Source organism: Neoarius graeffei, chromosome 14 (assembly GCF_027579695.1).
Source record: "Neoarius graeffei isolate fNeoGra1 chromosome 14, fNeoGra1.pri, whole genome shotgun sequence".
NCBI classification, from domain to species: domain Eukaryota; kingdom Metazoa; phylum Chordata; class Actinopteri; order Siluriformes; family Ariidae; genus Neoarius; species Neoarius graeffei.
In genome coordinates, this window is record NC_083582.1 from 64,151,634 (window position 1) to 64,173,450 (window position 21,817).

General features: G+C 41.6%; 1 protein-coding gene across 1 annotated transcript in view; it reads left to right on the top strand.

The window, feature by feature from the left end:
* epas1a (endothelial PAS domain protein 1a) overlaps positions 1-21,817 on the top strand; it is a 79,536-nt gene continuing 57,719 nt past the window's right edge. The window contains exons 1-2 of the mRNA XM_060940222.1: positions 1-309; positions 21,413-21,603. Coding sequence (XP_060796205.1) covers positions 2-309; positions 21,413-21,603 — 499 coding nt within the window. The 5' untranslated portion in view covers position 1. The remainder of the gene's footprint in view (positions 310-21,412; positions 21,604-21,817) is intronic.

A 21,817-nucleotide genomic window follows, 5' to 3' on the forward strand; every position in this document is an offset into this window, starting at 1 on the left:
GATGAGATTTTTGCGCCATATGGCCTTCCATAGCGCTCTTAAAACTTGGCCCCAGTCAGGCGCGTGGCCGGGAGAGTTTCCGACCTTAAAGCGCTCGCGCGTTGCGGCAGAGAGGCAGTGCGATCCTCAGCAGTGCTCTGAGACCGCAACCCAGCGCGCGCGCTCAGCACACTCAGCATGGGCTGTTCAGAGAGCGGGTAAAGACGCAGCGCGCGCGGAACCGCCTTCATCCCCGAGAGCTTTAGGAACTGCGCGGGTTCGTGTTCGGGACTGGAACTTTACCATGGCTTCTGAAAAAGAGAAGAAGAGGTAAGGCTTGCGGGGATTCGATCTATCTATCTATCTATCTATCTCTGTCCTCAGAAAGCGTGAATGCATAAACACTCCAGCAGGACAGTGTGTTTGTCTCATGGTGTTTACTGCGTGGGTTTGTTAACTGCGCAGTTTTTTTTTACTGGTGCAGAAGCGCGCGCTCTCTTTCACATCCACCTGTGTGATTATTATTATTATTATTATTATTATTATTATTATTATTATTATTATTAAATGATAGCGCCCTGACAGTACAGCAGTTGGCGCGCCTGATTGGGTTAGTGTCCTTTAGAAAAAAGTTCTTCATTGGGTTCTTTAAAAAGTTAAGAGTGCTTAGCTTCCTACCTGGGCTCTAGATTGGAATCCCTTCTGATAGGGAAACGCTTATGGGGTTCTAGAATGTCAGAATACCCTTACAGGGTTCTGGAATTTAGTACCACTCTTACAGATTTCTAGAATGTCGGAACACTTTTTTTTTTTATAGGCTGCTAGAATAAAAGAATACTTAGAGGTTTTGAGAATGTAAGAACACTTTTTTTTTTTTTTTAATAGGGCTCTAGAATGTTGGAACACTAGAGGTTTTGAGAATAGGGTTCTAGAATGTCGGAACACTTATAGGCTTCTAGAATAAAAGAATACTTGGAGGTTTTGAGAATGTAAGAACACTTTTTTAATAGGGCTCTAGAATGTTGGAACACTTATTATTTTATTCTAGAAGCCCATAAGTGTTCTGACATTCTAGAACCCTATTCTCAAAACCTCTAGTGTTCCAACATTCTAGGGCCCTATTAAAAAAAAAAGTGCGCTTACATTTTCAAAACCTCCAAGTATTCTTTTATACTAAAAGCCCATAAAAGTGTTCCAACATTCTAGAGCGTTCTTACATTCTCAAAACCTCTAGGTATTCTTTTATTCTAGCAGCCTATAAAAAAAAAGTGTTCCGACATTCTAGAACCCTATAAGAGTGTTCTTATACTTTCAAAACCTCTGAGCATTCTTTTATTCTAGAAGCCTATAAGTGTTCCTACATTCTAGAACCCTATTCTCAAAACATTATTTTATTCTAGAAGCCCATGTTTTGAGAATAGGGTTCTAGAATGTAGGAACACTTATAGGCTTCTAGAATAAAAGAATGCTCAGAGGTTTTGAAAGTATAAGAACACTCTTATAGGGTTCTAGAATGTCGGAACACTTTTTTTTTTATAGGCTGCTAGAATAAAAGAATACCTAGAGGTTTTGAGAATGTAAGAACGCTCTAGAATGTTGGAACACTTTTATGGGCTTTTAGTATAAAAGAATACTTGGAGGTTTTGAAAATGTAAGCGCACTTTTTTTTTTAATAGGGCCCTAGAATGTTGGAACACTAGAGGTTTTGAGAATAGGGTTCTAGAATGTCGGAACACTTATAGGCTTCTAGAATAAAATAATACTTGGATGTTTTGAGAATGTAAGAACACGTTTTTTTTAATAGGGCTCTAGAATGTTGGAACACTTATGGGCTTCTAGAATAAAAGAATGCTCAGAGGTTTTGAAAGTATAAGAACACTCTTATAGGGTTCTAGAACGTCGGAACACTTTTTTTTTATAAGCTTCTAGAATAAAATAATACTTAGAGGTTTTGAGAATGTACTACCGTTCAAAAGTTTGGGGTCACTTTGAAATGTCCTTATTTTTGAAAGAAAAGCACTGTTCTTTTCAATGAAGATCACTTTAAACTAATCAGAAATCCACTCTATACATTGCTAATGTGGTAAATGACTATTCTAGCTGCAAATGTCTGGTTTTTGGTGCAATATCTCCATAGGTGTATAGAGGCCCATTTCCAGCAACTCTCACTCCAGTGTTCTAATGGTACAATGTGTTTGCTCATTGCCTCAGAGGGCTAATGGAGGATTAGAAAACCCTTGTACAATCATGTTAGCACAGCTGAAAACAGTTTAGCTCTTTAGAGAAGCTGTAAAGTTGTAGAATATAAGAACACTTGGAGGATTCTAGAATGTAGAAACACTTTTATGGAGTTCTAGAATGTAGGAGCACTTTTAGAGGATTGTAGAATGTAGGAACACTCTTTCAGGGTTCTAGTTTATAGTAACACTTTTAAAGGATTCTAGGGTAAAGGAACACCCTGATAAATTTTGGGAATTTAGGAACACTTTTATAGGGTTCTAGAATATAGGAACACTCTTACAAGGTTCTAGTTTATAGGAATACTTTTAAAGGATTCTAGGATATAGGAACACCCTTATAAATTTCTGGAATGTAGGAACACTTTTATTGGGTTGTGTTCCTATATTCTAGAACCCTATAAGTGATATACCTGCAGAATAGCCCCCAGGGGGGCAATCAGAGAATCTTCTTGTTCTAGATTTGACTTTTTTTTTCCTACATGTGTAAAACAGGTTTCATTTCTCAGCATGAAACCCTTTATAATGTCAGCAAAAAATTTTTTTAGGACGAGGTGTGAAAAGATAAAAGGCACATGGTACAGTCAGAATTATCTGTCAAAATCCTGAAGATCATACAGGTCATAAACCTGCTTCAGACTTCTGATGTGGTTTTCCTTAAACTTTCCTTTTTGCTCATAAACTGTTTCCTATTTCAGACACAAACAGAACGACAAACATGCATTCTTCCTATTTATGACCTACATTTTTGGCAGTTAAAAATCCAGCTAAAGCTATTAAAGACGAAACCATAAGAACATGTTAAGGTTCAAATGGACATTTGAGAAGATCCTGAAGAAATTTAAGATTCATTCAGCAGAACATTAAAAAACAAAACATATATATTTTGTCAGAGAACATGTACCACATAATGTTGTTTAGGATGTCAATTATAAAATAAAAATAAGTGAAAATAAAAATGAAATATTCCTGTGGAAATACGCAGATATTGGATGTATTTTGGAGGTATTTGGTGAGAAAACAGCATCTAATAAAACACAGGTCTTAATCAAAGCATTTAAATTCTATTTCTGGGTGAATTCATATGATGAACTAAAAATCAGGAATTGAAACTCTCTCACTGTCTCCCTGGCGTTCTCTCACGCTGTCTGTCTGTCTGTCTGTCTGCACTAAAATGACTCTGCTTTGCATTTAGTAGGCGACACTGAGTGCCTTTATATTGCCACCTGCACTGAACTACACAGGCCGAGTCAAAAAGGTCCCTGTTAAGCGTGTAGTCACAATTCACAGCTATTGCTATAATTTATGGGTTGGACTTTATTCACATTTTAATTAGTTGACTTTCTGTTTAGCAGCATGGTTTTCATATTGTACGAGTTCTACATTTTTGGTATATCATATCTACCATGTGGGCATTTAATCAGGATAATAATCAGCGTGGCAGCGGTGTGGGCTGATGCTGGCTCAGGGATGTTCAAGGGACATTTACGGAAGGACCGATTTGTTCTTAGTGGCTGCACTCGGGCTGTTATTTGCTTGTTAGAGGAAACTTCAAGAGAAGATTAACACCTTTCAGGATTGTTGGAAAAGCAGAAAGCGTTGTATAATTCGAACAACATGTCTTTAAAAGCAGTTTTGAAGATGAACTAATGCGTGTTTGTGTCAGTAATCACCTGAGAGATAATGACGTATGTATGAGAGAGATTTTCTTTCTTTTTTTTCTTTCATTCAGTTTGTCATGATCATTTTCTCTAGAATGCATTTCATACAATAGCACCCTTTGACTGTCTCAGTTATAAATGGTTTTCCTGTAGATGGGTGAATAAAGGACATGTCATGTCTTTGTGTAATAATTTAAATCCCCATTCAGTGTGAATGGACACTGTTGCCAGAGGTCTGTTTTTTTTCTGAGTTTGTTGTAATCTTATTATCGAGAGAGAGAGAGAGAGAGAGAGAGAGAGATTGGAAAAGGGGCAAGGGTCAGCATAGCAGTCATGTGACTGCCTTTTTTTTTTTGTCAATCAAGAGTTAAAAAGACCGCATGGTCTCGAGGACAGAAAAGTTTTAACTCATTTAAAGGAGAACTGAAAGCACATTTTTTTAAAATCAAAATTCTGTTTATCTCATTTTATTAAATATAGGAATGCATTTTTGATCGCTATTTTGTCACTGCTATAGCAAGTTGAGTGTTTGAAATATGCTCTGTAATATATCAGTCCATATGTCAAAGCAATGGCCGTAAACGAGATTCGTCGAGACCTGTGCGAGACATCGTAGGACGGAAGTAAAACGTACAGCGGAAATCAAAGTGACCGACATCCGCCAACATTGTCAAAAGACGCGCGCGCCCTCTTTCTAATGCTGACGTAATCAAGCTGGAAGTTTTGTTTGTTTTGATAGCAATCAGGAAAGTTTGAAAAAGTAGGCAGTAATCGTCGTTTAAACTAGTTTTTGTGCAATACTTCGTTTGGGAAACAGTTTTCAAAATGGCAGCACTGACACCTGGATGACACTTCACGTTTCGAAGTCTCGCGCAAGTCTCGTGAAGATCGCGCAGATAAGCGACGCTTGCCGTGGACCAAATGGACTTAATTCGCCATGGCTAAAAACCGAATAGGCCGATAAGTATAATATTTAATTGCAATTAGTTGCCAATATGAGTCACGATATAAGGTTACTAAAACCGAAAACGTAATCGAATAACACGTTAATTAAGAAATAAAGCAAGTTTAAAAATGACTTCAGTTCCCCTTTAACCCCAATTGTAACCAACAGATGTAGTGATTTTAAATTTGAGAAGCCAATTTTCTTTTCTTTGATAAAGTTTGGTATGGGATATTGTCGATGAAGATGACCCAAAAGAAGTGCAGGAAAATGTTTCTTTACAAAATATTACCGTATACATTTACTTCACTCTATGTATTAAATAGAAAATTAATCAAATGGTTTTAATTAACAAACAATTTGTTCTAGTATAGTTTCATTAAGAGGCACACAGTTTCTCATGAAACTGCCCAGTGAGTAAAATGCGTTCATTTGAAAACTGTGATGAACTGTTGTGCGATACAAAAAAGTTGACAACCTCTATCATTCCCTTTCTTTCTCTTCCCGTCTTTCCCGAATGCCTTTCACGTCTCATCCAGATCTGCTTTATCAATTTCTCTGAAGCATTTTTCCCTTCTAGTGCTTGAATGACACTTTTAATCAAACTATAATTAAAAGCCAGTGGTAATGGTTAATAAGTAGATGCCAGATAGCAGATTGTACAGCTCGTTTTGTTGTAATAATTCAGTGAAAGAAGTGAGCGATTATGCTGTCAGCCTGGGGCATGTGCAAATAACACAGAGCGCGTTAAAATTGCTGACAGCAAAACGTGCAGCACACGTTCTTTGATCTCCGTTGTTGTTGTTTTTGAATGCTACTGAAGCATGTGAACTGCTATATTGCATGGGTGCGGAGGCTCCTTTGCCCTGCTAAAGCTGAAACTCTGCACAGTGCAGGCTTGAGGTGGAGGTCAGCAGCTGGAGTGTGTGGGAAAGGGACTCAGTACACTAGGCCACTTCATTCTGATGAACAGAGCCAGGAGGAATGAAGCCAAGGCTACTGCAGAGGGAGGGAGGGAGAGAGAGAGAGAACGAGAACTCGCAGCCAAAGCACAGCCACTCAGATACAGCCTTTTAACAACTTTTTGGAATTAATGCAGATCGACAATTTAATAGATTACATAAGTGCAATCATCTATGTTTATTATAACCGGACAAGAGGAGTGTTCAGGCCTCTGCATGCTCTTGCGACAAGGCTTTCGCAGATAGCTTTTCGCAGACAGTTGTAATTTATCGTTGAGCGGGGAGTAATAAGCGTGCGCGATGTTATTCACCGGCACAACACAAGGGGGCGCGAAGTCGCTAGGAGTAGTTGGTGGGTGTGGTTAGTGGAGTAGTGTTTATCCTCCGGTTACTTATAATGACTAGAACTTTTTTTTTTTTATAATGACTAGAACTGGAGTCGTATAGATGTCCGTACTTCCTCACTTCCTCAATCAACCGCTCTTCATGCTGCTCCATCTTCGCTCGTGTTTTTAAAAATGGCGGTCGTGAAAACAAACCAAACCGGGAAAGTAGGGAAGCGGATGTAGAGTCAGAGCCCTCTTGTCTGCGACGCTGTCTGCGAGGCTTCTGCGGTGGTCACAATTTTTGGGAGGTGCGCGCAGAACATCTGCGAAGGTGGGGGGGCTATGCAGACGCTGTCTGCGACGCCGTCTGCGAGGACTGGGTTGTCAGCATAAATTGGCCTTAAGAAGGGCTGAGGTTTGTATAGATACTACATGTTTGCTATATTACTGTTATTTTTGCTATATTATAGCCAGCGATGGGAATAACGGCGTTAGAAATAAACGGCGTTACTAACGGCGTTACTTTTTTTAGTAACGAGTAATCTAACTAATTACTTTTTACATCGTTATAACGCCGTTCCCGTTACTTACAATAAAATACTATGCGTTACTTTATTAAAGCTGTTTTAATCTGGCACGCTCAGCCTTTTTTTACTCCGCTTTAGTGTGGGGCGGGGAGACGCGAGACAACGGCACAGTAAGCCAATCAGAGTAGATTTGGACAACATACATAGGTAGGCCACGCCTACTGCACTACTGCGCGCTTTTTCAATCAGAAGACACAGCGATGGCGAGCGGTCAGCCCAACACTGCGCTTTCACATTGGAAATACAGCCATTACTTGAAATAAAAGGCAAAAATGTGTACGTGCAATGCACATTGTCGAGGAACAAAGCGTTTGTCCTCGTCAGTGGCCAGTAATTAGTAACAATTTTAATAGCTACAAAAATATATTAAATTTGATGTCTTCTCACATTGTCCCACAAAAATATTAATATAGTGTAGATAATGTTACTGATTGGTTCTGTTAAGTGTCCATTTCAGTCATTAAACACATTTAACATTCACTTTTATTATGATTACACTAATTGAATTTTATTTATTTTTTTTGGGGGGGGGTAACAAAATGTCTCGTCTCATCTCATCTCATCTCATCTCATCTCTAGCCGCTTTATCCTTCTACAGGGTCGCAGGCAAGCTGGAGCCTATCCCAGCTGACTACGGGCGAAAGGCGGGGTACACCCTGGACAAGTCGCCAGGTCATCACAGGGCTGACACATAGACACAGACAACCATTCACACTCACATTCACACCTACGGTCAATTTAGAGTCACCAGTTAACCTAACCTGCATGTCTTTGGACTGTGGGGAAACCGGAGCACCCGGAGGAAACCCACGCGGACACGGGGAGAACATGCAAACTCCGCACAGAAAGGCCCTCGCCGGCCAAGGGGCTCGAACCCAGGACCTTCTTGCTGTGAGGCAACAGTGCTAACCACTACACCACCGCCTGTAAAATGGATTTATCACAAAAATGCATGCATGTGTGGTGTTATTTTGAAAACCCACCAGCCGACTGATCTGGCACGTTTTAATTGTGCGACGGTAATGACGTAAATAATGACATAGTGTCCAAAAGTGTTTTTTCATTTTACCAATGAGCTCACTATAATTCCCTGTATAGGGAGTAGGGACTAGTGAACGAGTGAGCGATTTCGGACACAGGGTCTACTTGAAAACAAAACCCCTAAAATCCCCCCCCCCAAAGAAAGCAACAAAATATGGAATAAAAGTATTTGATGGTAAGAACATATATCTTTTTTTTTTTTTCAAGAATTATTATTGTATTTTTCACAAATTGCTCCTGTCATTTCACCGGTTTGTTTACATTCTAAGCGGAAAATATTTTGTCGGACGTTTTGTATAAAGTTTTTATTTATTGAATTTGCAAAAAGGGGCGGCGCGGTGGTGTAGTGGTTAGCGCTGTTGCCTCACAGCAAGAAGGTCCTGGGTTCGAGCCCCGGGGCCGGCGAGGGCCTTTCTGTGTGGAGTTTGCATGTTCTCCCCGTGTCCGCGTGGGTTTCCTCCGGGTGCTCCGGTTTCCCCCACAGTCCAAAGACATGCAGGTTAGGTTAACTGGTGACTCTAAATTGACCGTAGGTGTGAATGTGAGTGTGAATGGTTGTCTGTGTCTATGTGTCAGCCCTGTGATGACCTGGTGACTTGTCCAGGGTGTACCCCGCCTTTCGCCCGTAGTCAGCTGGGATAGGCTCCAGCTTGCCTGCGACCCTGTAGAACAGGATAAAGCGGCTAGAGATAATGAGATGAGATGAGATGAATTTGCAAAAAATAAAAATGCTCTGTTTCTCAAAATCCAGTGAATGTGGATAGAATAAAACAATTATTAAACTCAATCTGGTCGTACATGGCTTATAGCCAATTCGGCGTGACACGCTTCGTCGGCTGTCAGCTCATGTACGACTCAAGTCCGTGGAATAACTGTTTAATCATTCTTAAGCCCCATTAGAAAACCAACATCTTAATAAATATTATATGACGACCCGTAATCCTTCCTGGACTTGCATTCCTCACTAACTATTAAATACTGACTACTACATCCCTATTATTTTTACAATAGAGAGTTAAGGGGTTAATTTATGATGACCAGTAACCCTGAAGTACCACAGTACAATCATGGTATCACGAGAGTCCTGAATTCAGTATTATCTCGTATTATTATGCTTCAGAGTCTGATTATCCATACTTACTAGAAAGGACAGGGCTTTTAAAACATGTTATTTATAACCACAATTCTGTTGTGTCTCATATTTTCTGAGTCACCTACATTATAGCTACCCTCTGTACAGTTCTGTTCTGAGAATAGAACAAAACTGGCCTGGGTTAAGACCTGGTTAATACTTCACGTGTGACTGTGTGTATGCATGTTGTTACTAAAAGTCAATACTTTGTAATGCCACATTTTGCTGTAATTACAGCTAAAAGTGTCTTGTGGTTGCTACATCTCTATTAGATTAGCACGTCTAGCCACAGGGATTTTAGCTCGGTCTTCACAGCAAAGCTGCTCTAGTTCTTTCAAGTTAGGTGGGTTGTGTTGGTGTACAGCGATCTTCAAGTCATGTCACAGATTCTCAATTGACTTGAGGTCTGGGCTTTTGACCAGTTTAAGACATGTAAATATTCCCCTTTAAAGTGCATATTGCGCGTAAATTCAGGAGCAAGATCAATGTAATTCTCCTATTTAATATGAAACTTTGGTCAAATATCTGTAACATTTTGCATTTTGTGCAAGTTTTTTACCTTGCGCAGTACCAGAAAAGTTCAGTTGAAATCAAGCGAATTGATTTGAGGCGAATTGGTCCGCCTCTGAAAAAACTTGCCATTTGGATTTCCTGGCAAACATTGATCTTCTTGACGTCGCGTGCGGGACGCCTCCTTCTGAATCCTACGTCAGCGCTGGTTTGTTTATGAGAAAACGACCTGGTGGTTTTCTGCAAATTTCTTCAACGTTATCGCGTAATTATTAAAATGGTTAACAGATGTATCGTAGGAGGGTGTAGCAACACCAATCATGATGGGATTAGTACTCATCGTTTTCCAAAAGACCGGACAATGAGAGAGAAATGGGAGCGCTTGGTCTACACAGGCTGTGCACTGAAACCATGCAAAGCTCGCGCAGCCTGCTGGCGCTTCCGCAGGTGACGTCACGATTCTGGCTCCAGACTCCCTTGGGATTTTTCCAGACGTGTTTTGTTATTTTATTTTTTTCTGCTGTAGACAGATGGCCTTGTGCAAAATTACCCTTCTGGATGAGTGTGTAAAGGGACATACTTTCATATAAAAAAACAAAAAACAAAATTGGTCCAGAATATGCACTTTAAACCACTCCAGTGTTGCTTTAGCAGTGAGTTTAGGGTCACTGTCTTGTTGAAAGGTGATTCTCTGTCCCAGTCTCAAATCTCTGGCCAACTGAAACAGGTTTTCCTCACGACTTGCCTTTCATTTAATGCCATCTTTCCTTCAATCCTGACCATTTTTGTAGTCCCTGCCAAGATAAAGCATTCCCACAGCATGATGCTGCCACCACCATGCTTCACTGTGTGAATGGTGTTCTCAGCATGATGAGAAGTGTTGGGTTTGTGCCACACATGGTGTTTCCATTCATGGCCAGAAAGTTCAATTTTAGTCTCCTCTGACCAGACAAACTTTGTCCATTTTGTTTGGGGAGTCTACCACATGCTGTTTGGTGAACTCGAAACAGGTTTTCTTCTTATTTTTTTTCTGGCCACTCTTCCATAAAGCCCCACTCTGTGGAGTGTACGGCTTAAAGGGGTCCTATGGACAGATACTCCCATCTCCGCTGTGGATCTTTGCAGCTCCTTCAGTGTTATCTTTGGTGTCTTTGTTGCATCTCTGATTAATGCCCGCCTTGCCCGGTCTGTGAGTTTTGGTGGGCGGCCTTTTCTTGTCAGGTTTGTAGTGGCGCCATATTCTTTCCATTTTGCTATTATGGATTTGATGGTTTGGGATATTTTTTTTTTTTATAACCCAACCCTGATCTATACTTCTCCACAACTTTGTCTCTGACCTGTTTGGAGGCTCCTTGGTTTTCATGTTGCTTGCTTATTCGTGTTGCAGAGTCAGGGTCCTTCCAGAACAGGTTGATTTATCTAGACATCATGTGACAGATCATGTGACACTTTGATTGCACACAGGTGGACCTTAATCAACTAATTATGTGACTTCTGAAGTTAATTGGTTGGACCAGCTCTTATTTAGGGGTTTCATCACAAAGGAGTGGAATACATATGCACTCAAAATGTTTGCATGTTTAAATTTGTTTAACAAGTTTTCTTTTTTTTTTTAAATTCCACTTCAACAATCTGGACTATTTTGTTACAGTATGTCCGTTACATGCAATCCAGTGTAATTCCAGGTTGTAATGTAACAGGACGAGGGGGGAAAAAACCAAAACCCACCAAGTGGGAGATACTTTGGTAAGGCGCTGTGCATCTGGAAGATTGAAAGCAACATCCACTAGATGGCATGTCAGAGCCAAAACATCACTCACTGTCAGGTTTTAATGTAAGCCTATAAAACATCCAGTGATTTCATACCATATTTGTCTCAGATGCATGGAAACGTAGAGTTGTTGAGTTTTCATTAAAATCTTCCATTGTTGTCATGATTGTTGTCATGAACTCTCTCTCTCTCAAATGGAAAACTACGCGCTTACATTCAAACGTATTCACGACACTAGAAGATTCAGAAATATGTAACATAGCCATTTCAGTAGTTTTTGAAGGTTTTATGAACATTTTTAATCTTGTTTGTTTGATCATTTCTTTTTTAATACTAAATAGCTAATGATAAAGGAGTTAGTGTAGTTTATATCCTGCACTGCAAAAAATATCTTAGCAAGTGAAAATATCTTGAAAATAGTTGAAACGATCTAGCATTTCCTATTAGAAGAATACAAGACAAGGGGCGGCATGGAGGTGTAGTGGTTAGCGCTGTCGCCTCACAGCAAGAAGGTCCGGGTTCGAGCCCCGTGGCCGGCGAGGGCCTTTCTGTGCGGAGTTTGCATGTTCTCCCCGTGTCCGCGTGGGTTTCCTCCGGGTGCTCCGGTTTCCTCCACAGTCCAAAGACATGCAGGTTAGGTTAACTGGTGACTCTAAATTGACCGTAGGTGTGAATGTGAGTGTGAATGGTTGTCTGTGTCTATGTGTCAGCCCTGTGATGACCTGGCGACTTGTCCAGGGTGTACCCCGCCTTTCGCCTGTAGTCAGCTGGGATAGGCTCCAGCTTGCCTGCGACCCTGTAGAACAGGATAAAGCGGCTAGAGATAATGAGATGAGATGAACTTTTTGCAGTAACAAAAATAAACCAGGCCTAAGTTTACAGTTCTCACCTTGTCTAACTAGATCAGCCGTTGACATTTGCTCTAGCTACTGCTGAGAACTTTAGATGAAGCAAGAACCGCACGTGCATATTTTGCTTTACCCCAGGCTGTAAATAAACGCATGAAATGACAGTTGACAGAACAGCCATTTCATCATCCATCAACTTATCATTTACACCTCCATATTTATCATCACCAGGTTTTCTTCCTTTGGATTGCAGGTTGTAATGATGGCCCTGTGTTTTTCCTGTATTTCAGGTACTATTGACTGACTGACTGACTGACTGACTGACTGATTGAACAGTCAGCAGGTTTGTTTAACACTATTTTGGCCGTGCACATTTTTGTGAGCTTGCAAATCCTCTTCCCCTGGGGCTTTCTCTGCTTACCTGAATATTAGTAGACTATTAGTAGTATAATACATAAATTAATTAACGAATGAATAGATGAATAAATAAAGAGTTCGTATTTCATAGCTTGGTTAAGTCCATGTTCATCTCATCTCATTATCTGTAGCCGCTTTATCCTGTTCTACAGGGTCGCAGGCAAGCTGGAGCCTATCCCAGCTGACTACGGGCGAAAGGCGGGGTACACCCTGGACAAGTCGCCAGGTCATCACAGGGCTGACACATAGACACAGACAACCATTCACACTCACATTCACACCTACGGTCAATTTAGAGTCACCAGTTAACCTAACCTGCATGTCTTTGGACTGTGGGGGAAACCGGAGCACCCGGAGGAAACCCACGCGGACACGGGGAGAACATGCAAACTCCGCACAGAAAGGCCCTCGCCGGCCACGGGGCTCGAACCCGGACCTTCTTGCTGTGAGGCGACAGCGCTAACCACTACACCACTGTGCCGCCAAGTCCATGTTCATTTTGTAAAAATTTCATTCTGGTTTGCTCTAGCATCCTGGTTTTCCAATATGTCTCAGATTACTGTTAGATTTTTTTAAAAAATGTAATTTTTCGTGAAATGTCACACAAAAAAGTCTCGTTATGATTCACAAAGTATTAAAGCTAAACTGCTTTTCAGATTTTTCAAGTGTAGGTCATTAAAAAGAATTTTCCCTGACACCCAATTATTTTTGCTTAGTGGACCAAAAGTGACTGAATTCGAATCACAGACTTCTGATTTTATTTTTTTTTAACAGAACAATTAATGAATTTAGGGCCACGTGGCCCTAAATTCTCCGCTATTTTTCCTGCTTCACCATGACCCAATTCAAGATGCTACATCATGCATCACACGGTGGGTTTTCCTCGTTTGCGCAAGGCATTGTGGGATACAAATTTGAAACAGGAGAGAAATAGAGGACGCGAGCGTGCGAATGAAACGTGAAAGACCGACTACAGTAACGGAAAGCGAGAAGAAAAGACGTTATGTTGTGAAGGAAAGGAAACGCAGGACCAAACTAATAAATATCGGCGGTCAGCGAGCACCTCGGTGTGATCAGCTGTTCGTTTAGTGACAGAATGATGGAACTGTCAGTGTATGGTCAAAGGTAAACCTGTAGATGGCAGTAATGCAACACTGTGGATGCCAGCTGCCGTAAAACCCAAAAGAAGAAGGTAAACCTGCGCATGCGCACATGGACTTCATCTGTTTGCTTGACTGCACGAAGTGAGCGATTTCATGCACATTATTTGCTTTAATCCCCTCAAATTAAATAACTTCCCAGCCACAGAATGGCCTGGGGTTTTTTGTTTGTTTGTTTTTTGGTGAGATATTACAGAAATAAACACATCACAATGACCAAATTTCAGAGGGAACTAAATTTCACCGATTTTATGAAATTGAAAAGCCATCTAGCTTTAACCTAATGGCATATCTAAAATGGTAGTATAGCCAGAAATGTAAACAAACAAACAAACAAACCCCACAATTTTCTATCCCTTTCAAACACCATCAAGCCAGGGATGGTCCCACATGTCTATGGAATCAATTTTGTGCCAAAATGTTCATACAATACTTTTGAAATATCAAACAAAAACGACAAATCAAAATACAAAAAAAACAAGTCAATTTTTTTAGACTGGCAAACAAATTATTCGTGTAATCGTGCAAAATATCAGTCTATTACTCTTCAGAAACCTTTTATTGTTGTTCCGCGTCTTTCTCAGTTTTGTTTGACGTAATTTATTTTGGTTGCGATTCCAGCTTTCTCGTTTGCGCTCCCTGACTTTTTGCTTGCAGTTTTGGCACAAACTTGACGTGTGGGTGGGCTGTCCAGGAATGCATTCCCATTGGCTAACTTGTGTTTGACTGACAGCTACGCTCAGCCATTCCCCGGAGGCTGTTGCGGCCATTTTCTACTCGGATTTTGGCGGACTGTTTGACGAGTGGCCGATCCATTGACGGTAAACAAGGATCAAGTGGACTTCAGTGGCGACTATGATATTGAATTAATTCAACAAAGTGTAAATTCAATATCATTGTCGCCACTGAAGTCCACTCGATCCTTGTTTACCGTCAATGGATCGGCCACTCGTCAAACAGTCCGCCAGAATCCGAGTAGGGAATGGCTGAGCGTAGCTGTCAGTCAAACACAAGTTAGCCAATGGGAATGCATTCCTGGACAGCCCACCCACACGTGAAGTTTGTGCCAAAACTGCAAGCAAAAAGTCAGGGAGCGCAAACGAGAAAGCTGGAATCGCAACCAAAATAAATTACGTCAAACAAAACTGAGAAAGACGCGGAACAACAATAAAAGGTTTCTGAAGAGTAATAGACTGATATTTTGCACGATTACACGAACAATTTGTTTGCCAGTCTAAAAAAATTGACTTTTTTTCTTTTTTTGTATCTTGATTTGTCGTTTTTGTTTGATATTTCAAAAGTATTGTATGAACATTTTGGCACAAAATTGATTCCAAAGATGTCCACCTTAATCTGCAATTGGTTTCTATGTAATTACTGGATGATAGGATTGATTAAGAGGTTTAACTAGCTTAACTATCCTTCAAAACTATCCAAACCATCTTATTCTTGGGGCAAAATTCTATATGCGAAAAACGAATCAAGTTTTCCAATCAGGTTTTCTGGTAAAAGTTTAAAGTTGTAACATTTGGAAAGCTTGATAATGATGCAGATGTTGTCCAGTCTTTGTGGCTCAGCATGCATTAGATACAGCGCCCTCCGCGATTATTAAAGGGTTAGAAATAATCCACCTTTTGGTGAAATTGCTTCATCTCCCACTGAAAAAAATGAGAAAAATCCAAACTTTCATTGAAATAAATTTATTCAGAGAAAAACAAATCCCTCATCAAGAAAAAAATATTTTCAACAAAAATGTTCCACTATTATTGGCACCCCTGGAAATGATCGTGAGCACAATGTAACTGAAGCATGTTTCCCGTCTCATCTCATTATCTCTAGCCACTTTATCCTTCTACAGGGTCGCAGGCAAGCTGGAGCCTATCCCAGCTGACTACGGGCGAAAGGCGGGGTACACCCTGGACAAGTCGCCAGGTCATCACAGGGCTGATACATAGACACAGACAACCATTCACACCTACGGTCAATTTAGAGTCACCAGTTAACCTAACCTGCGTGTCTTTGGACTGTGGGGGAAACCGGAGCACCCGGAGGAAACCCACGCGGACAACATGCAAACTCCACACAGAAAGGCCCTCGCCGGCCCCGGGGCTCGAACCCAGGACCTTCTTGCTGTGAGGCAACAGCGCTAACCACTACACCACCGTGCCGCCGCATGTTTCCCATTTAAATGGAAATTTTTGAGTTGATTAGAGCGTGTAGGAACTTTTTAAGCTGTAATCCATGAGTTCCTGATTAACTGGGGAACAAATATGAGGTGAGACAGAAGCCAAATTCCCTTAGTCATCCATCAACATGGGCTATGATCACGCTACAGCTCACGATGATTTTGCGAATACTTGGCGATGGAAAAATTGGTAGCATCGCCACCAATTGTATGATGCACGGCGAATGTTCTCCAAGCTTTTCGAGTTGTTTTTTTGGTGTGGCTCCGCCTCGTGGTGGCCAAAAACATTGCGAAAAATTTCAATGCATGCATTGAAATTTGGTGGCGATGGTTTCATCAGCAAACTAAACAGTAAATGCTTTCAGATGGGTTTGGGAATATTTCCTGAAGCTTTGGGAAGCATCGCCACGAAATGCCTCATTTTCATCACAAAGCATTGTGAGCTGTAGTGTGACTGTAGCCAAAGAGAATACATAAACCAAATGAGGGAGAAATGTGTTGACCTTCATAAGTCAGGGAAAGATTATAAAACCAGTGGCGTAGCCAGGATTTTTTACATGGGGTGGCCAAAGGGGGGCCAAACATATACAAGAGGTGGCCATGCTGTGACTAAATAAAGTGGGGGGAGTTCCGGGGGTCCTCCCATGGGGAATTTTGAATTGGCTAGATTTGATTTCTTGTATTCTGATGTATCTGGTGCCTAACTCATGAACAAAACCCATGTGAGCCAAGAGGTCAGAAATTAATGTATTAATTTATTTATGTAACCAAGCATCTGCAAAACAAAGAAACCATCCAACTTGTTTACTCTAGTTCAGCATCAGGATTTTAACAATTACTACTAAAATGCAAAAGTAAAAACTGAAAGATCATCTGTCCCAGGCACCTGGGAAGTAGTAAGGATATTAGTCAGGCTTGAATAAAGAGTGCTTTGCTCAGGAAAAGGAAAATACTTAACTCATACATACAACATATGTAAACACAACATGTTGTGATATTGTCCATTGTAAGTACTGTACAAACTAAATGTGCTGAGTTACAAAATGTGTGTGTGAGTGAGAGAAAGTGTTACACTGATGTAACACATGACATAGATGAGGTGTAGTGCATGAGTGGGGTGTGTGTGTGTGTGTGAAGATATCTCATCTCATCTCATTATCTCTAGCCGCTTTATCCTTCTACAGGGTCGCAGGCAAGCTGGAGCCTATCCCAGCTGACTACGGGCGAAAGGCGGGGTACACCCTGGACAAGTCGCCAGGTCATCACAGGGCTGACACATAGACACAGACAACCATTCACACTCACATTCACACCTACGCTCAATTTAGAGTCACCAGTTAACCTAACCTGCATGTCTTTGGACTGTGGGGGAAACCGGAGTACCCGGAGGAAACCCACGCGGACACGGGGAGAACATGCAAACTCCGCACAGAAAGGCCCTCGCCGGCCCCGGGGCTCGAACCCAGGACCTTCTTGCTGTGAGGCGACAGCGCTAACCACTACACCACCATGCCGCCCTGTGTGAAGATATGTTGCATGTAAATACAAAAATGAAGTGCATAAGTTTTTTTGTGTGAGAGAGAGAGAGAGAGAGAGAGAGAGAGAGAGTGTATGTTCAGAGTGCATGAGTGGTGTGTGTGTGTGTGTGTGTGTGCGTGTTATGTGAACATAGAAATATAGTGCATGGGTGGTGTGTGGGTGAGTGTGTGTGTTCAGAGTGCACAAGTGTTGTGTATACCAGTGAGTGTGTTGCATGTACGGTAAATATAGAAATGTAGTGCATCATGCATGAGTGGTGTGTGTAAGAGAGGGTGTGTGTTGAGAGTGCATGAGTTGTATCTTATAGTGAGTGAGAGAAAGACATAGTGTGTGTTAAGAGAGTGAAGTATGTGTTCATACATGAGAGAGAGAGTGTTAAGACAGTGCATGAGTGTTACATCTCATCTCCTTATCTCTAGCCGCTTTATCCTTCTACAGGGTCGCAGGCAAGCTGGAGCCTATCCCAGCTGACTACGGGCGAAAGGCGGGGTACACCCTGGACAAGTCGCCAGGTCATCACAGGGCTGACACATAGACACAGACAACCATTCACACTCACATTCACACCTACGGTCAATTTAGAGCCACCAGTTAACCTAACCTGCATGTCTTTGGACTGTGGGGGAAACCGGAGCACCCGGAGGAAACCCACGCGGACACGGGGAGAACATGCAAACTCCGCACAGAAAGGCCCTCGCCGGCCATGGGGCTCGAACCCAGGACCTTCTTGCTGTGAGGCAACAGCGCTAACCACTACACCACCATGCCGCCCAGTGTTACATTTAAATATAAAAATTTAGTGCATGAGTTGTGTGTCTGTGTTGAGTGTATGAATGTTACATGTAAATATAGAAACGTAGTGCACAAATTGAGAGTGTGTGAGAGTGAGATAGTATGATAGTGTGTTGAGAGAATGCATAAGTGTTGTGTATGAGTGAGTGTGTTACATGTAAATATAGAAATGTGGTGCATGAGTGGTGTGTGTGTGAGAGAGAGGGGTAGGGGGAGAGCGTGTGTGTTGAGAGAATGCATGAGTGTTGTGTATGTATGAGTGTGACAATTATTAATCAATGTGTACTCCCACGAGTAACACACAACATCTATATTTTCATGTAACAGACAAACATTAACTTTTTAAAGTTGTATTCTGCGGTTAGAGTGAGCAAAGTGATTCACAAACTCATCCAAGTTTAGGCATTTGGCTCGGCTAGACTCCACTCTGAATTGTCTGAGGACAGAATTGTAACTGTATGTCTACAAAGTGAGAAAACTTGAAGAGAGTATGAGAGATGAATAACTTGTCTCCCAAATTAATCGCACGTTCATGTAGGTTGTTGCGTTGTCGGATTAGAGCATGACTATCTGATGTCACGACAACCTGCTCATCCACCTGCTGCTTGAACGCGCAAAATGTTTGTGTGCTACGGTAATATGCATCCCCGCAGAAACCAAATAGGCGGAACAAAAATCCAGCAGGCGGAACTAACATTTCCTGGGACATATCGGTTTTATAAATTTTATTGTCCGGCCCTGGGGTGGCCAGGGCGGGGCCAAGGCGTGCCCTGGGGTGGCCCCGGCCACCCCTTAGCTCCGCCCCTGTATAAAACATAGTTACTGACCTGAAAGTATTCATTTCTACTGTTAGGGCAATTTAAAAAAAAAAAAAACGTGAACACCAACTGGAACTGTTACAAATTTGCCTGGAAGAGGACCCAAGTTTATTTTGCCCCTATGTACAGTGAGGAGGGTAAGAGAGGCAAAAAATCCAGAAAGACCACTGTTGGTGAATTACAAGAAAAGAGAAAATCTTGGTTTCGTCCAAAACCACCATCAAACACCACATCCATGCCAACAGATTATTTGGAAGGTTTGCCAGAAAAAAACCCTTTTCTGTCAGTTAACCACAAACGTAAGCACCTGAAGTTTGTGAAACACTACTACAACTTTGACTGGAACTGTGTTCTGTCTAAAATATGGTGGAAGTTCAGTGATGTTTTTTGGCTGTTTTTCCTCCAAAGGCCCTGGAAACCTTGTTAGGATACATGGCATCATGGACTCCATGAAATGCCAAGACATTTTAAATCAGAATCTGGCTGCTTCTGCCAGGAAACTAAAACTGGGTCGTCATTGGTTCTTCCAGCAGGACAGTGATCCAAAGAATATGTCCAAATCAACACAAAAATGGTTAGCTAAGCACAGAATCGAGCTTCTGCCCTGGCCATCTCAGTCCCCTGACCTGAACCCCAGTGAAAACCTGTGGGATGAGCTGAAGAGGAGAGAGCACAAGAGAAGGTCTCGGACCCTGGATGATGTGGAGAGATTGTGTAAAGAGGAATGGGCTCAGATGTCCTGCTCTGTATCTCCAACCGTATAAAATGTTGTTATAAGAGAAGACTCGTACCCTTTTTCCACCAAATCAGTTCCAGGGCTGGTTCAGTGCTGGTTCACAACTCGTTCAACTTGCGAGCCAGCTGAGAACCAGTTTGCTTTTCCATAGCTCACGGTGCTAAGGGAAGCCACGTCATTACGTCGCTGTATACGTCAGTTACGTCGTTACGTTTGCATAAACCTTGGCGCGAATATCGAAGCAAAAACAACGCGGAAGAAGCAGCAACAACAGCAACAATAATAATGGATGACTTCGCGTTTGTACAGCTGCTGCTTCTCGTCGCTTAAAAATGGCGATCTTTCGCGGTCTTGTTATTGTTGTTGGTCTTAACAACTCCGCCCCACCGCTGACGTAAGCGGTTCTTTCTTATGAACCGGTTTTTCTGGCCCCAGAGCCAGTTCTTTGTCAGTGGAAACAGAAAACCCGGTTCCAAACTAAGCACTGGCCCCGAACCAGCCCTGGAACTGCTTTGGTGGAAAAGGGGCATCAGTGCTGTTTTACTGAAAACACTGAAATGACATATTTCTTGAGGAAGGATTTGTTTTTCTCTGAATAAATTTATTTCGATTAAAGTTTGGATTTTTCTTCATCAGTGGGAGATGAAGCGGCTTCACCAAAAGGTGGATTTTCTATAAGCCTTTTTACTAATCTTTACAAGGGGTCCCAATAATCATGGAGGGAACTGTATCTTGTGTAAATATAAAATACAGTACACTCACATTAACAATGAACATGTATAGATTTACCTATGTTTACAGTGAATAAATATGCATATTGCTGGCTAATAAAAGGCCTGTAATAACCTTTCTGTCTTGGGAAAAATGATAACTGTGAAAAGTGGGTCAGAGAAAGGACGTGTTTCTGCTGTATATATTGTAATATAGAGCCCAGTATACTGAGTGGTTTCTCTTCTCCAATGAAAGAAGAAGCAAAAGAATATACTATGATTTGCTCTGTGTGTAGGGGTGGCATGGGTTGCTGTGGTGTGCCACACATGGGGCATGTGGAGTTCAACCTCTTTCTGCCACACGCTTTCATACTTTCCTAACCCAAGTTGTAAAGCCTCAAACCACAATGCCTACATCCGGAAAGATAATGCCTTCGCTATTGAATCTCACTGATCATGATACATATCGAAATACAGGATTTCTTTTGTACGTACGGTGCATGTGCAATATTTGAAAGAGTTAAAAATGAGAATTGTTTTACATTTTATTTTTGGCCAGACTATTTCTTTAAGACGTGAAAGACAACTTATTTTTGGTCTAATGTCCTTGCTAATAAGTCAATGGTCAACATGTATAATAAACTTCAGAATATTGAAGAAGGAAGTAGTGTTGAATGTGCTCAACCAATGCACATTAAGGAACCTCATGATAAACCATGTTTTGGCCATGTTAAAGTAATCCTGCCTTGCCCACATGCTACCGTCCAGTTTCATATTGTTGTCTGGCTCTGCACATTGTGATAATGACTTCATTGTTTCCCTTGGAGGGCATGTCCGCACACTCATTTTATAGTGGATAAACAGGAAGTAGTAGCGGTCTGCTCAGGTACGAACTGAAAAAGATCACCAGACATTCTGGCTCTGTGCTACAGTACAATCAAGGCCACTGGAATAATCATCCTGTTTTAAATATAGTGGCAATGTTTGGCACACACCCTGACATCCTCCGGCAGTTGACTGAATTGTGTTGACTTTTGACCTTTGGCCTGTTTCCACAGACATCCTTCAGAACGGCGGAAAGAGAAGTCGCGTGATGCAGCGCGCTGTAGGCGGAGTAAGGAGACGGAGGTGTTCTACGAGCTCGCACATCAGCTGCCTCTGCCTCATAGCATCCGCTCACACCTGGACAAAGCGTCCATCATGAGACTGACCATCAGCTTCCTCCGTACACGCAAACTGCTCACATCAGGTTTGGGGTTTCACGCAGCCACAGCCTCCATCGCCTTCCTCTGTGCACTCATAAACACGCCTGCACTGCTAATACAGATTTATATCATTTATGTTTACATTTATTCATTTGGTTAATGCTTTTATATAAAATGTTCAGCAGAGCACGTGAAGGTTCTTCTACATACACAACCTTCTTTTTTTCAGATGCAGGTTATGCTGTGTGTGTGTGTGTG